At 40.7% G+C, this 14288-nt stretch overlaps 1 protein-coding gene across 1 annotated transcript in view; it reads left to right on the forward strand.

The window, feature by feature from the left end:
* The window catches only part of LOC124307521 (uncharacterized), a 23094-nt gene extending 9181 nt beyond the window's left edge, over positions 1-13913 (forward strand). The window contains exons 15-26 of the mRNA XM_046769269.1: positions 3077-3358; positions 3836-5205; positions 5531-6054; positions 8066-8310; positions 8760-8787; positions 9088-9228; positions 9481-9710; positions 10886-11000; positions 11739-11873; positions 12410-12516; positions 12676-12906; positions 13464-13913. Of these exons, the coding sequence (XP_046625225.1) occupies positions 3077-3358; positions 3836-5205; positions 5531-6054; positions 8066-8310; positions 8760-8787; positions 9088-9228; positions 9481-9710; positions 10886-11000; positions 11739-11873; positions 12410-12516; positions 12676-12906; positions 13464-13677 (3622 nt within the window). The 3' untranslated portion in view covers positions 13678-13913. The remainder of the gene's footprint in view (positions 1-3076; positions 3359-3835; positions 5206-5530; positions 6055-8065; positions 8311-8759; positions 8788-9087; positions 9229-9480; positions 9711-10885; positions 11001-11738; positions 11874-12409; positions 12517-12675; positions 12907-13463) is intronic.
* The last annotated feature ends 375 nt before the right edge of the window (positions 13914-14288 follow it).

A 14288-nucleotide genomic window follows, 5' to 3' on the forward strand; every position in this document is an offset into this window, starting at 1 on the left:
TATCCAGTTGTAAGTCATATCTTTACCAACTGCAAAGTAATCCAGCAGCGTGTTGGCTCCTACAAGTATTGTCATCGCAGCTTGTGTGACTGTGAGGAGCCATACGCACATGTACATACATAATGTACATACATATACCGGGTGTACAATACAGATACGTCCAGACACGTTTGTAAGAGCTTTGCAAAAAAAAATGCCGACACATGTTCTTACTTGCAAGAGGGAAAGGAGATGCTCTCCGTATAAAATCCCCATGGTCCCGTCGGAAATCGAGATTCGTCCAGCGTTGCTGAGACGTAACCTCGGTGAACGCCTACGGCTCACCACTCGCAATCAGCTGGTCGTTAGAAGCGATATAGATCAAGGTCGAGAACTTTTTGGACCCCTGAAAGTATAACCACATGTCTCTTCTACACTTGATCATCTTACGGACATAGATTCGGCACGATGGCATTCACTTTTCACGCTCCCTGCAGCTTCGCTCGGCTAAATATACATATGTATATGCGTTCGCGGTACATGGCATGCGAGCTTTGCAGTTTACTTATGATCCTATGTATTATGTCATAGCGTATGCGGGCACGTATCATACGACAACTATTCAGTAACTGAGAGAGGGGTACATCAGTATTATGTGGACGTGGATCAGTGGTTTTCCTACTGTAAATTTATATAGAATCCTGTACCAATATCACCGAGTGGGGAACGTATCGCGACACCGTATGAATTTGCAGTTGGCTTGGCTTTGATTGCAACGGTTTGCAGCGTATTGTGCATTTGTTATATTGTAAATAATCATTACTGATCTTGATATTCACCTCGTATTTTGTACCACTAGTAAACGTAATGTAGCTGGTTTTGAGCCATTGTATACTCGCATATCTTTCCTCAATGTGGTACTCAAAAACGCTGTTCAGTTATATTTTCGTTTTTTGACTATTTCACTCATTCGGAAAATTGTTCATTTAATTTTCAAACCGAACTCAAAGTATTCCCTCATACATCGTATATCCTAAGTGGATAGATGTATACTTTTTAGTGGCGAGATTACAACGTTTTTTTTTTTAAATCCACTTTTCCAACCGGGATATACCTGTTAACTTGAATTATAAATGATAACGATAATTTTCCAAATGAGAGGAATACTTGAAAAATGAAAATAGTATAACTGATAGTCATTTTAAGTACACAGATATGGTACGCGTGCATACTGTAGGTACACGGTTTCGGAAAGAAAAACAAAGAAAACTGTTGGAAGTATCAAAACGCACGCTGCGTTTATTATTTATAATACGCTATTCGCGATTTCTTCATAATTTACTGCTATGTACACGACGAGTTTGCAAAAACTGGAATCGATTGATATTAGAAGTTTTGAACGACAGTTTACCTCTCGAATTGTTATGCAATTACGTTTTTGAACTTTCTAAATCTTGTGTTTTGCGAGAATCGGATTTTGTTGCTCAATTTGAAAATTTTCCCAGCATGATCTCGTTGCCGCATGTTTCAGAACGCTGTCTGGATCAGTTATACAGACCACAGTTAGGTATGGAGAATTCGCAGTATTCGCAGTAATGAAACGCGCCATTAATCCTCACCATTAAGGCTGGCCCTCGGCCATCGTGCGTTTCAGGGCTCGTGATGAACTAATGAATACCCAGTAAAACCATGAACGTAAACATCTGCACAATAGATCGGTCTCATAATAAATTAATTCTCTACGTATTTATCGGCTAATTGCAATGTTCGTTTACTGCAAGTATACGGGAGGGATAGAGATGTGCGTGATTACAGGTATATGATATCCGTCGTAGGCAGACCGATACGCGGTGTAAAAGTACCAGCACAAAACGCATTAGCAGAATTGATTTCGATATTTATTCTGGAAAGATTTCACCCAAATTCAATTCGATCGGTATATTTTTATTTCTCGCGTAATCCGGTGATCCACTCGTGAGTCGTGCCTTATATACACCAGTGCTAAGAATTCCCGACGGCTTGGAAATAAACTGTATTATAAAGTGCGAGTGGATTTGTTTATTTTTCTGCCAAAATACTGCCGTCGAGTAATAATATCTTTTCAGATTCATCTGCAACGCCTTGACTCGACATTAAATTGGGATTGAAATCGCGACACCGCGCAAGCGCACGAGTCATAAGATGTTCTATCATCGTGTTAAAAAATTGCATTTCTAGTCATCGGCAACTTCAAATGTCGATCACTGAATGCAGCTGATTTTTTTCAAAGCAAATTTGTAACATTTTTCGAGTCATATGGTGGGAACCCCATATGAATGTATAATTATCTAGTGTATTCTCATATTTTATAATCAGGAGAATTTTGCAAAGACTTAGACTTGTAAAATTTTCCGCTTAGACGTGAAAACTCGCTGGGAAACGATTGAGTTTTATCTGTCATTCTATAATTTTTTATCCCGATAAATGCATATCGAAAATCGTCGTAAAATATTATGATAACGACTATAATTATGATCAGTAAAAAGTGGGCTTGGAAAATACCGGAAAAAGAATTTGCTTCAAATCTAGCACGCGTTATACGTTTACTTATTTTATCACGCCGTGCAAAGAAAACTGTGCATGTTTGTTCGATCTTTTACATGCCCACGAAAATAGAGGGCAGCGGCCTTCAGCCTTGCGGTGGTCCGTGACATTCATTTTTATTACCGTGATATTTCACAAGTTTCCGGTAACGTAATTGTCAAATACCGGTGACGTGCGTTCGGCATGATATAGTATTTGCAATTTACGAATAACGTCAATCGAAAAATTACAGTAAAGCTTAAACGCCCGTCGTGGAGGTAAAAGCCCAGCTCTAACAATTGCGTCATTGCGATAATGTGCCGTTTAATTATTACCATATGTGAAATGACAGCCTTCCACTGCGTAGTTATAATGATTACCATGCGCACACAGTATATGTGCATTATCGATGTGTAATCATTTCATTTTACCCAAGAATTAAGGTCACTTATCCCTTGTACGCGGATTGTAGAATATATAACACGTATGTCTGTGCTCCTAAAAATAGCATACATACATGTCCCTCGCACTTTAGTTGGGGAACGGAAAAAAATCCGCACAAGGAAAAGGAAAAAAGGGTCGCATCGCTGGCCGAGGTAAAATCTGGAGATGCGTCTGCAGCGGCCACCAGCACTCCTCGTTCTTCACCGCTGCCGTGCAGCTCGAGGCGGTCCTCCAGCCTGGAAGTTTGCGAAGAGGCGATAATCGACCCCATCGTCGCTGCCTTAGATGAGATCATTCAAAGTTCCGGCTGCGCCAACGGAGATCCCGATCTAGCACACAGCCCTAGAAAATCCCTGCGGGAGCATAAATCCAGGTGATTAACAATATTATCAATTTTTCAGAACAACGCAAGATCTGTATAAACAAGTATAAACAACTCATCGAAGCTCAACGAGTTCTCGGCTAGAGTTATTTACGCTTATCCTTCTGTCCGTACGTATTACACACATGCATATATACCGAAACATTGATAAAAATTGAATGAAATAATTATACAGGGAATCTCTGGTGAAAAGTTAGACTTAGGCATGTGTTTGCACTGGCGGGTGATCGCGTGGCTCGGAGTCTATCCTTTCATCGGAGATTCTCTGTATACACTGAAACACTGAACTCGGGAAAGCCGTATGCAGTAAGTACGTACATTCGTCGATGACACGTCTGAGAAATTTTCATGCATTCAATGTTAAGGTAAAGAAAAACAAAGCTAAGGGTTGAGTGGGAAAAAGAAAGTTGCTATTCGATTTGACCAACAAATTGTGTGCTAGGAAACTATATTGTTTACTCGGTGCAGGTACGTTCAAACTCCACCATCGCGTCGAGAGTTTGAATGTGATTGCTCGTCAGACTCCTGTGACGTTGAATCTCCCCCGTCGCTGATAACCGCTGATGCTGAGTCAAGACTATCGAATGCAACTGTCACGGGCTGGTCTGAATCGGGATCCGAGCTGAACCGCAGTTTTTTGGAAACCTGCGCCTGGAGATGCCAGGGGACAGAAATTATGGACGATTCTTCCGACGATAAGGAGAGCAGTTTGAGATACAGCCTGGATAAAGCACTTGTGACGGTGACGCGGGTGGATCCAACTTTACATACGACGGACAGTAGAGACTCGTCACCGTTAACGATAACTAGGACGGACCCGACTCCCGGAACGTATCGTACAGAGCCTGCCTTGGCCCCGATCCAACATTCAGTGGCCGGTTCTGGGACTTCGAGTTGCGAGGATAACGGCTGCGACGTTGTGGAAGATTTAAATGTTGACTTGGAGAAACTGACTCTGAGAACAACATCGAGCATTGAACGACACCCCGTGGAGAAGAAATCGGCTGGAAATTTTCAGCCGTATGACAACGTACCGAAACGAAAATCATCGGTATACCACCAGTTCTTCGATCCCTGTAAACTTGATGGAGGTCGAGATACCTCGGTGAGAAGATCCACGAATTCTTTAAGGGTGCGAAAATACACACGTTCGAATCAAGGCACGAAATGCAATAAATTACTGTCAAGACCGTCAAGGAAACTTGCTGAGCCGTTGATCAGCGACTCTGAGACATTCAATAATAACTTCTGCAGGGCAGAATCGGAAGATTACCTTGCGAGCCTGTCAGCTGGGTCGGGGCAACTCGACATGGATAACGTACGACCTTTTTCTCCCACCCCGATTGGTCATCAGGTTTCTACAGAAAAAAACGATGAAATTTCGACCATTTATAGCAGTGATGACGGTGGTCGGGTGAAGAGTGCACCAGCAGTGATGGCACAAACCGAAACAACATGCAACGTTTCTCCGACGATACCGCAACGTGGTAGTTTCATGTTCGACTCTGCACAGTGTAACGGGACTGATGATTCACACGCGAGGATCGATTTCATCTCAGGAACGACAGAATCTTCGGTTGAATTATTGTCCTTAAATATTTGCGAAACGACCGTAGTGTCGGAGATTGAGGATGTTAATCCGGTGGAGTCGAGAGCGACCCATCGTACGGTAACGCGGTACACAGAGCCAGACGAAACGGTCAAACCACCGCACGATGAGGACCTAACTGAACCTTCCGGACCGTCCTACGTTTCCATCGCAGGTGTGGATATTCCGATGGCAGAAAGTGATCGAGTTCCGTGGATAATCGAACGTCAACAGTCACACAGGGTACTTGGTTAGTATTGAAGTGTTGCACGGCAAAGCATTGCGAAACTGACATCAAATTTGAATTCTTACGTTTTCGTATTCGCCGAGTGTACTGTGACCTACGTCATGAGAAAAATGGTGCGCTTTTTCTTGGTTACACTTGGAACGATGAATTTCCGTATGTTTTTCTTTCTAGAATTCAGCTGCCTATCCAAAGACAGCCAATTGAATTTTTTTTTCCGTCATATCGTATACATGTGCCTTACAGGAAAAACACCTGTTTTTCTTTTTTCCAATTTCCATATTTTTTTAATTCTTGATTGACTTATACCTGGTTTCAAACATGCTTGCAGAATCGATGTTGCCAGGGAAGCCTAGCAAGTCGGAAGCAAGCCTTGAAAGCTGCCGGACCACGTACGCAATTATGGGCGCTCGTAGCTTCCAGCTGCAGACACCAACATTTTGCCCCTCCAACCACGAGATACTCGGTGACGTTGCTTTAGCCAACGTCGAGCGAGGGCGTAGCAACGATTGCGAAATATCGTCCCGATCCAGGTCAGTTGAGCGCGCGATGTCCAGCGAGGAAGATAGTTCCGATTCAGAGTGCGCCCGTGACCAGATTGACTGCGAGGATAACGTACAGGTGGTCGTACCACCACGACCATCACCACCATCAAGATCGACATCACCGCCACCTTTGCTATCGCCAATTCGACCGCACCAACCGCCACAGACGGATGCAGCGTCCTCGCACCCTTGCAATCAAAATGTCATTTCCGCATTTGCTTTCCAAGAGCCACCACCGCCACCATACAGGGATAGAACAGAGAATAGAGTTGCCGAAGAATCGGTGGAAAATCGTAAACATCGACTTAAGGTTCGTAACGATGAGTACAAGTTTCATAGATCTGATATACGTGATAAAATAATATGTACGTAATATTTTTCATCACAACACCGTCATTCTGTACATGGGCGGAAAATAACACTTTCATTGCTTGTGCTTAGCATTTCAGTGCAAGTGTATGACCTTCGAAATTGGATAAAATTATCTGCTGACATCTGACGCGCACGAGATCTTTCGGCAACCCTTTTTAAGTTATCAAACCGTTGAGGAACCGCTGCTTATAATTAAAAGTCACGCACACATGTCTTGGCTGTTACAAGTGAGGAGAATCAATGCATAGTTTCATTAGATGTTATTTTCGCTCCACACGGCGGCAAACATGAATTAGTGATAAGATTTTAAGATTTTTTTTGCTGGATTGTTTTTCAAATTAGTTATATTCAAATTACTTCACATTATTTCCAATGCAAAGTTTCCGCAACATTATCATGATGAAATCATTACTTTGCTAATATTGAAGCTATAGCTCGGAGTGTTTTTTCACTTCTTTGCGCGGGAAATCCAAAAAAATGCCGCGAAAAAAAACTTGTACCGAAAAAAAATTGAGTAAAATTCTTATGATTGACAATAAAAATCTGCACGACTGTAATAATTTCGAAAAGTGATTATATATATATATATATATATATATATATATATATGTTGGAAAGGAAAGACGAAAAATAGGTGTTCAAAACATTTCATTTCCATGGATTTATGATTACGGCGCCCGTGCCTGCGTTGATTCGAGGCATCGTTCCTGATACGCAAAGAAAAGGAGGTCTTATTGTTAGCAATGTAAAACAAAATTCATGTGAATATATCTGGTTTTCAGCGTCCTTGCAATATTACGGATAAATTTGATATGTTCGAGGCTGGGTTAAGTTACGTCAGATATGCATATAATTCGCGGATATTTTGTATACCTGTTTTCCGTGTGCTTGTACTGCTTACGTGGTGTGTAATAATATTTACTTTAGATTTGTTTCTACCATAATTTTTCTCAGAATAATTTTCCAACGAAATTCCTTAAGATTCTTTCCGGCATTCCATTTTATATTGAACTAAAACGAGGAATTAATAATAACGCAGATTCGGAATGCGAATTTCCCGATGGCTCGACAAACGTCTACGCTATGTGTAAATATTTTACACTCATGTCCGTTTTATGTATAAGGTATATAGTATATACACACGTATGGTAGAATGTGGGGTCTATGAGAACACACAGGAACACTAGCTTAACTTTGTATTCGCGGTACCCTGAACTTGATTGTTCGTTGCACCTTGGAGCACTTTGAAATTTCTCGTATTTCTGCTCTGCTCAACCTCAGGCTTGCTCGTTTTATTTTTTGCTGTGGTACTGCCTTTCAAAAATCATAACAAATCCACCTATTGCGAGCCTGAAGTACCCTCCTGTACATATATCTACATCTATATTTAGATAGCACTCGTTCAAGGCTCGAGCTATACGCGAACGCGTTTAGATAACCTTCGTGCTTGCCTTTATTGCAGTAGAATTTCACTATTTCGAATGCTTCGGAATTGTATGAGATTCGGGTTTTGTTACCGTCGATATTTTTTCAAAGACTAAAAAAAGACGTGACTCGCGAACGAATGATTATAAAAAATTCTGTGGTCAAGATCATTAGCCGTGCCTGAAACAAAGGGTACAGTTATACAGAGAGGATTCCTTGAGGGTTAACGATGCAAAAAACGTTTCACCCCTTAGAAAAAAATTTCGTTAGCCGCAGATAGAAATTATACCGTAAACCGTATATAAAACAGATAGAGAATCAATTTTCTGTCTGTTTCTTTACCGTTTTTGGTATATTTTCTGTTCGTTTCTATCCACGTCTAAGGAAATCTTTACTACGGCCATGTACTCATATGAAAAGCTGCGGAGTTGTCAGCATTCTTGCGATTTGGGCCTGCATGGAGTAACTGATCGAATCTAGTTTTTTTCTATGCATTGCTTATGATACAAATTTGTGATTTTCAGAAAACTGAACGACTGCGTCGTTCGCTATCCGAGGGTGACAATAGCGCTTGCCGAGAGAGCTTCCGATGCCGATGCAGCTGCGGCTGTAGTGCGGCTCAGAGTAGAATACTTGATGTCCCTGGTGGAACTGGGGACACTCTTGAAGCCTGTGAACACCAACTGAATCTGGGGGCATTTCCTAATTTACCGGATGCGCGTCTGATCGAGCTTGGACTATCGGATCCTCCCTATGGCCATGAACTTTGGTACTGATTGTCATCTATAACATATATACATGTATATGTCCAAAGATAGCAAAGCATACAGAGCTTATCGTGATGTGGGAGAGTATTCTTTGAATGGTTACATACATTCAGTATAGCTGTGTAATTTCGGTGAGCTTATATGTACCCCACCAGCCACGCCGCCCAACCTTGTCCATTTTATTATAATACTTAAATCGGTAAGAGCTTATATGATAAATCATCTTTTGTATTATGTATTATGTTTTTGGCATTCTTAATTCAACATGCAGCATCGCATCGGTACAACATAACTGTTCCATTATCCGAACTTTGTCTGACTACTGATTTCAAACAACACTTGAATTTCAAAAATAGAGTTTTATGAAATATCAGGAAAGATAAATTTAACGTACGTCAAAAATCGAAAATGAAAAAAATGCAATTAAACATGTCTTCTGTTTCTGTTACAGCGACCGCATAAGCGAGGATGAACTCGAGGTAATGAACGCCGTTATAGTACTTTGGTTATTCTATTTTAAGTCTCCCGCTATGATGCCACGTTAAAAAACAGTTTTTTATATTGTTAAATTCAAATTTTTCTTCATTATCGATCCCACACCGAACCAACCAGCTCCAATTACATGTACTTCGAATTTTTCAAAATTTCATCTGTTTTGACCCCACCGCTGGTGTGCGAGATCAGAGAGCCTGCTTAAGCCCGCTTAAATAGATAGTGTCTAAGTATTTTGGTGCACGTCCCATGAATGTAACAAATTTTTACACTCCATCCGGAACCAGCGAAAATATACGGCGCTTTCGATTGGATTGGGGACGGACAGAGCAACGCTGCCGCGGAGGTTGGCACTCAGTTTACGACAAAGAGACCAGGCTGAGCGCAATCTCGCTACGGAAGTCGGAAGGATGCAACGTGACATTCAGGTGAGGTTGAATCATATACGTACATGACGGTATTCCTATTTACAATAAAGTAACTGGCGTGCATGTGGGCTCGAGTGCGTCTCTTTCACGTATCGTGATTAAAGTGCAACAATGTCATTCGAATACGCGACACGTGTATACCAATATAGGTAAGTGTGTGCAAGCCGTGTAGAGGTTTACGCGTGCCATCAACGCCGGCTAATGCATGCAGCAAATGATCCTCTGATTGATTATATTGCCGTTGATCGTCAGGCCCTCGCCCCGCTGTGCGTGGATCGAGAATCCGTAGAGCGAGTCGAGCGAGTCAGACACCAGTTGGAGATGATTTCGCGATGTGCCCTAAGAGTATCTTGCACGGCTGAGCTCCTCGGCGCTACGCATCAGGAGCGTCGAGTTTCCAGGGCAACTCTTCTTGCCGATAGGTACCTACAGGCTTTACGGGCCAGGTGTGACAAACTTGCCGCCGAGCTCGCAGAGACAAAGTGAGAAGAACTTCCCTCATGACTCGTTTAATTTCATTTTCAATTCTGCTCTACGTTGTTCGGCTTCCATTCGCGGTTATATATGTAGACTAACGACGAGCTCTACCTGCGTATAGTGAAGTATAATATAGTACTTAGAGATTGGTGCCTTAAACCTCAAATCATGCTATTAGCCTTTAATGAGTAGCGAACAATTTTTCGGAAAAGTTATCGACACGTGCTACAGGCTTTATAAGACAATGTTATTTTGCAGTAGCCAAGGAATATTATACCTAGAATGATTGTACATTGACTCGGCTCGCATACATACACTATATTTCAAATCTAAGGGCAGAACACAGGGATAAAAAAAAATTCATGGCTTCAACAATGAGGTCCGTAGTGAAATAGTCCTATCACCTTCAAATTACCTATGCCGCATGTCAATGATAACCGATTGACGATTACTTCAGATCATGCCGTTATATTTCATTTAACAAAAACCGTATTACGTGTGTTCTGATCATTCGCAGTTAACGTCTATGCTACTGTATATGTATACCTATACTCAAAGTGCAAGATATTTAATGAATTAAAAATCTGTTAACTTCTTTCAATAATATCTCCTCTTTTTCACGATTGTTTTTTACCAATTTCTTAAAATTTGTTAAATATTCAATAACGTGAGAACTGACAAGTTGAAACTATAAATTCTTATACATTTTTTAGCGTTTTTAAATGAAAACCCATTTTGCCCATCGAGTGGCACATTCAGCCACAACGATTCTATTAATAACATTTTCTTTAAATTATATTCTTAATTACCCTGAATTACGCTTGTGTATACTGGGAATATATGCGGTGAAAGTGACCACTGATACTCAAGGAGGAGGTCATTCTTATACAGAGGCAATGCAAGACACGAAATTAACTCGACTCTAGATTCGAGCATTATAGCCGCCTTCCGCAAATACTCCTCGTATACGTATGAAACAATTGTTGGAATTCGGAACCCATCGCAGGGATACGAAGGGGTCTTTTAACACCACACAATTATTGTATTAATGTGAGGTGTAGTTTATATCCCGCCGAACAACGAAGTAGCCGAACAATCATGAATACAAATTGGTCTCCAGTAATAGTTCGTTTCTCCGTGCGTGGGTACTCGAAATATGTACGTGTCGATAACGTTACAGGCGCATCCTGATTGACAACAACATTGTTGTTGAGGAGAATCCGAGTGAACTCGTCGACGACGGTGTCCCCCGGGTCCGGTATCGCGGGATACCGCCTGCCAGCCGTACGGCAACGGTGCGAAGAACATTTGTTTTGATCACATAACATGCAGCCCGCTTATATTCACTTCATTCCTTTCACATTCCAAACGTATACCTACGACTTTTCCATCATCCTTCGATCGATACTTCGTCGATTCCGAATTTCAAATTTTCCGGTTATTCCAAAATAGCATTTTGTGTACCAAGGGAAAAAGCCCGCGGACTTCGGCCTTTGCAGTACGATTCGGGGACGAGTAATGGCCCTTCGCTCGTTGTGCGCACCGTATTTTTTTAAATCTATGGATTTTGCGTTTTTGTTTCCAAATCGGAGGCCATTCGATCTGACAATGAAACATTTTCGTGTAAGATTAATTGTTTCCTCTATAGTTGAAGGAATCACTGAAAATCGGCCGTCCTTCATACGTGTAATATATGTATAATGTATATACTTGTACGAAACTTTCACGACTTCATATTTTTTTTTTTTGTTCAGTTCGGCATATGAACAAATTTCTCGCTTCTTTCCGTAATACGTTTCAGAGGAAATTCTAATTTAATTCCGGAAATTTACCGATTTTCTCTGTCATTATCCAAAAATCGTCGTTTATTTTAATATCATTATATGAATCATAATTTCCACCATATTTCCCATTAATCGTTTCATGTTTTCCGAGTGATCCTCGCTTCCTGGCAATTGATTGAAAAGATGGTGAATTAATATATCTTCTTTTTGTGTATTTAAAAAATTTTAATTCGATTTCAAATTTCATAGGTGTCTAGGAGAAGGGCCAGCATCGCAACGATATCTCGACCCGCAACGGTCAATTCCCTGCAAGAGGCATTAACAAAGGCAACGCCTCATCATATAGCGGCGAATCCGACTCGTTGCACTCGGTGCCTACCGATCGTTAGTGCGATTTCCCTAAATTTTATCCGACAAAAATACCGATAAGCTATAGAGAAATCGCATCGAGAAGGTACGCCCCAGTGCAGTGAGTCGAATTTGTTATATTTATAAATTTCATGAATTTACGTTGCTGCCTTGCGTAGATCCGCGAATCGTATAGACGCATACATATACTCATGTACGATATTGTACATGTATACTACTTTGGTATGTATGTATACCCGAATAAATTCGATTCTGACCCCCATCCTCCCTAATTTTAGCGGGTCAGAAGTAAGGCCGGCAGCACCAGCATCTAACTTATAGCGCCTATTGAATAACACACGTCGAAATCTTGCGGTCCCGATTTTATGCCCTTTTCGAGACCCGTCAACCTTTGTCCGGAACCTTATTTTTCTTATCCTGCTTATGAATTTTTAAGGATAATTTTAATGGACAAAGTCCAATAAGACACTCTGCACGTGGCACAAAACCAAATTATCTAAGACACTTTTTGTGGCGTCTATAATAATTCATAATGATTGCCAATCATACAGGATAATGCGAGACAGCAGCGTGTCTCTATATCCGGTAGAATGACCTTGAGACGGCCTTCGCTCAGTTACGATACGCAGAGGTGGGACGAGAAATTGGATAGGACAGAGTTAGTATAAAAATATGAATATTATACGAATTTCATATCTTTGCACGTGCTGCGGCTTATGGTCGAACGAAAGGCGCTAGCGAACGCGTTCGATTTTGTAGATATACGAAGATAATACAAACAATTATTATTATATATGAATATTTTCAACGGTTCCAGCAGCAGTTCAAGCAGCGTCGGAGAGCTAAGAGAAATATTCGAGCAGGCCGAGTCAAGGCGCGGATCGAAGGAAGAAAATAACAATTTGATTCGCCGCCAGTTGAACAACTTCAGCGTGGCTGGTTGCGAAAGCGGTGATTCGGATACGTTTATAAGTACCAGAGGGGATTCAACCATTTTTCAAACTCAAGTCAGAGATGAGGAATTACTAACTGAAAACACATCACCGCGGTAATTTCTGATTCATTATTGCTGTTGTAGTATTAACATTATTCTCATCCAGTTTTCAATATCCCCAATTAAAGTGATGCAGCCGCTCGCGTTACGATCACACCTGCATTGTATAACTTACAGGTATATATAGCTAGGAATTTTTATCAAAACATAATGAATTACCCACCTGTCATAAGTGCAATATACTTATTTGTACAAACACGTGTAGTAAATTATCCATTGCAGTTAGAAGCCTATAATTTACTTGCTCCTGCGTTATGATGGGTTACTTCATACTTCTAAAAATTACAAAGCATCTTAATTGAAGAAATCCCCCATAACCATTCATGAGTTTAGCCATAATACGGAGTACGAATAATTAAATTAACCCCTAGCGGGTCCTTTTATAATTTTGAAAGATTTACGCACATGCAATTCCGACTTTTATTCGAAAACTTGTATATTTTGTAATGTTGCTTGCCCTACTTTGTCACACATATTCACGTTGTGCATCATACACACATAACATATGCTACACTTCCAAACCTGAATAAACGTATCCCTTTTTGTTACAGCCGAAGAGTGCCTCCAGTCTATGGAATGTTGAGGGATCAAGTTTCTCGGCTGCCTGTATTTTGGTACATTTTGTTTGTTGCAGTATTTTTTTTCGGTTTCTACAGTAACCGGTACGTAACCACGAGATACATGGCGCCTTTGAAGTGGTGGTCGATCGAAGAAATATTCCAAAGATACGGCTACTTTCGGCGCAATCCGCCACCTCCTGTCTGATCCTACTTTTTTTATTGTATTTGTATAATACCGACAATATGGTTCAGTTTAATCCGGTTGATAGACTGGATTGCAACGTGTCCATGACGTGCGTTCTTACACACAGAATTACCGCAAGTGATTCGAGTTATGCGGCTTAGCATATACTTCTATATTATCTATAATATTATTTCGTGCAGTAACATTTATATAAATTACACTAGATTCGTCAGCAATAAAGTATTCTGTCTACAGTATAAAAACCTTTGAGCATTTAGTACCTTCGCTATCTCTTCTCATAAATAGAAGTTAAATTTTGGAATCTCAAATCGCGAATAACTCGAGAACGGTGATAGATACGGCAAAACTAACGAAATTTGGCAATTACGAATATTAATGTTATGGAGTAGATCGAGCGCGTGTCGAAAAGAATCCCATTTCGAAATGAATAATGGTTCTAATTTCTTATTATAAACGTATTATTGTAGATAATCTAGTTTGTCTCCTGGAAAATTATAAAATTTATAGTATGCATCACGTGTGGATCACATATATTAGTATCGTACATGGACCGCATATACATATATACTTTTTGGTCTGCATCATTATAACATCACATCTATCATTATTTA

The sequence above is a fragment of the Neodiprion virginianus genome, chromosome 6, assembly GCF_021901495.1.
Source record: "Neodiprion virginianus isolate iyNeoVirg1 chromosome 6, iyNeoVirg1.1, whole genome shotgun sequence".
In the NCBI taxonomy this organism is placed as follows: domain Eukaryota; kingdom Metazoa; phylum Arthropoda; class Insecta; order Hymenoptera; family Diprionidae; genus Neodiprion; species Neodiprion virginianus.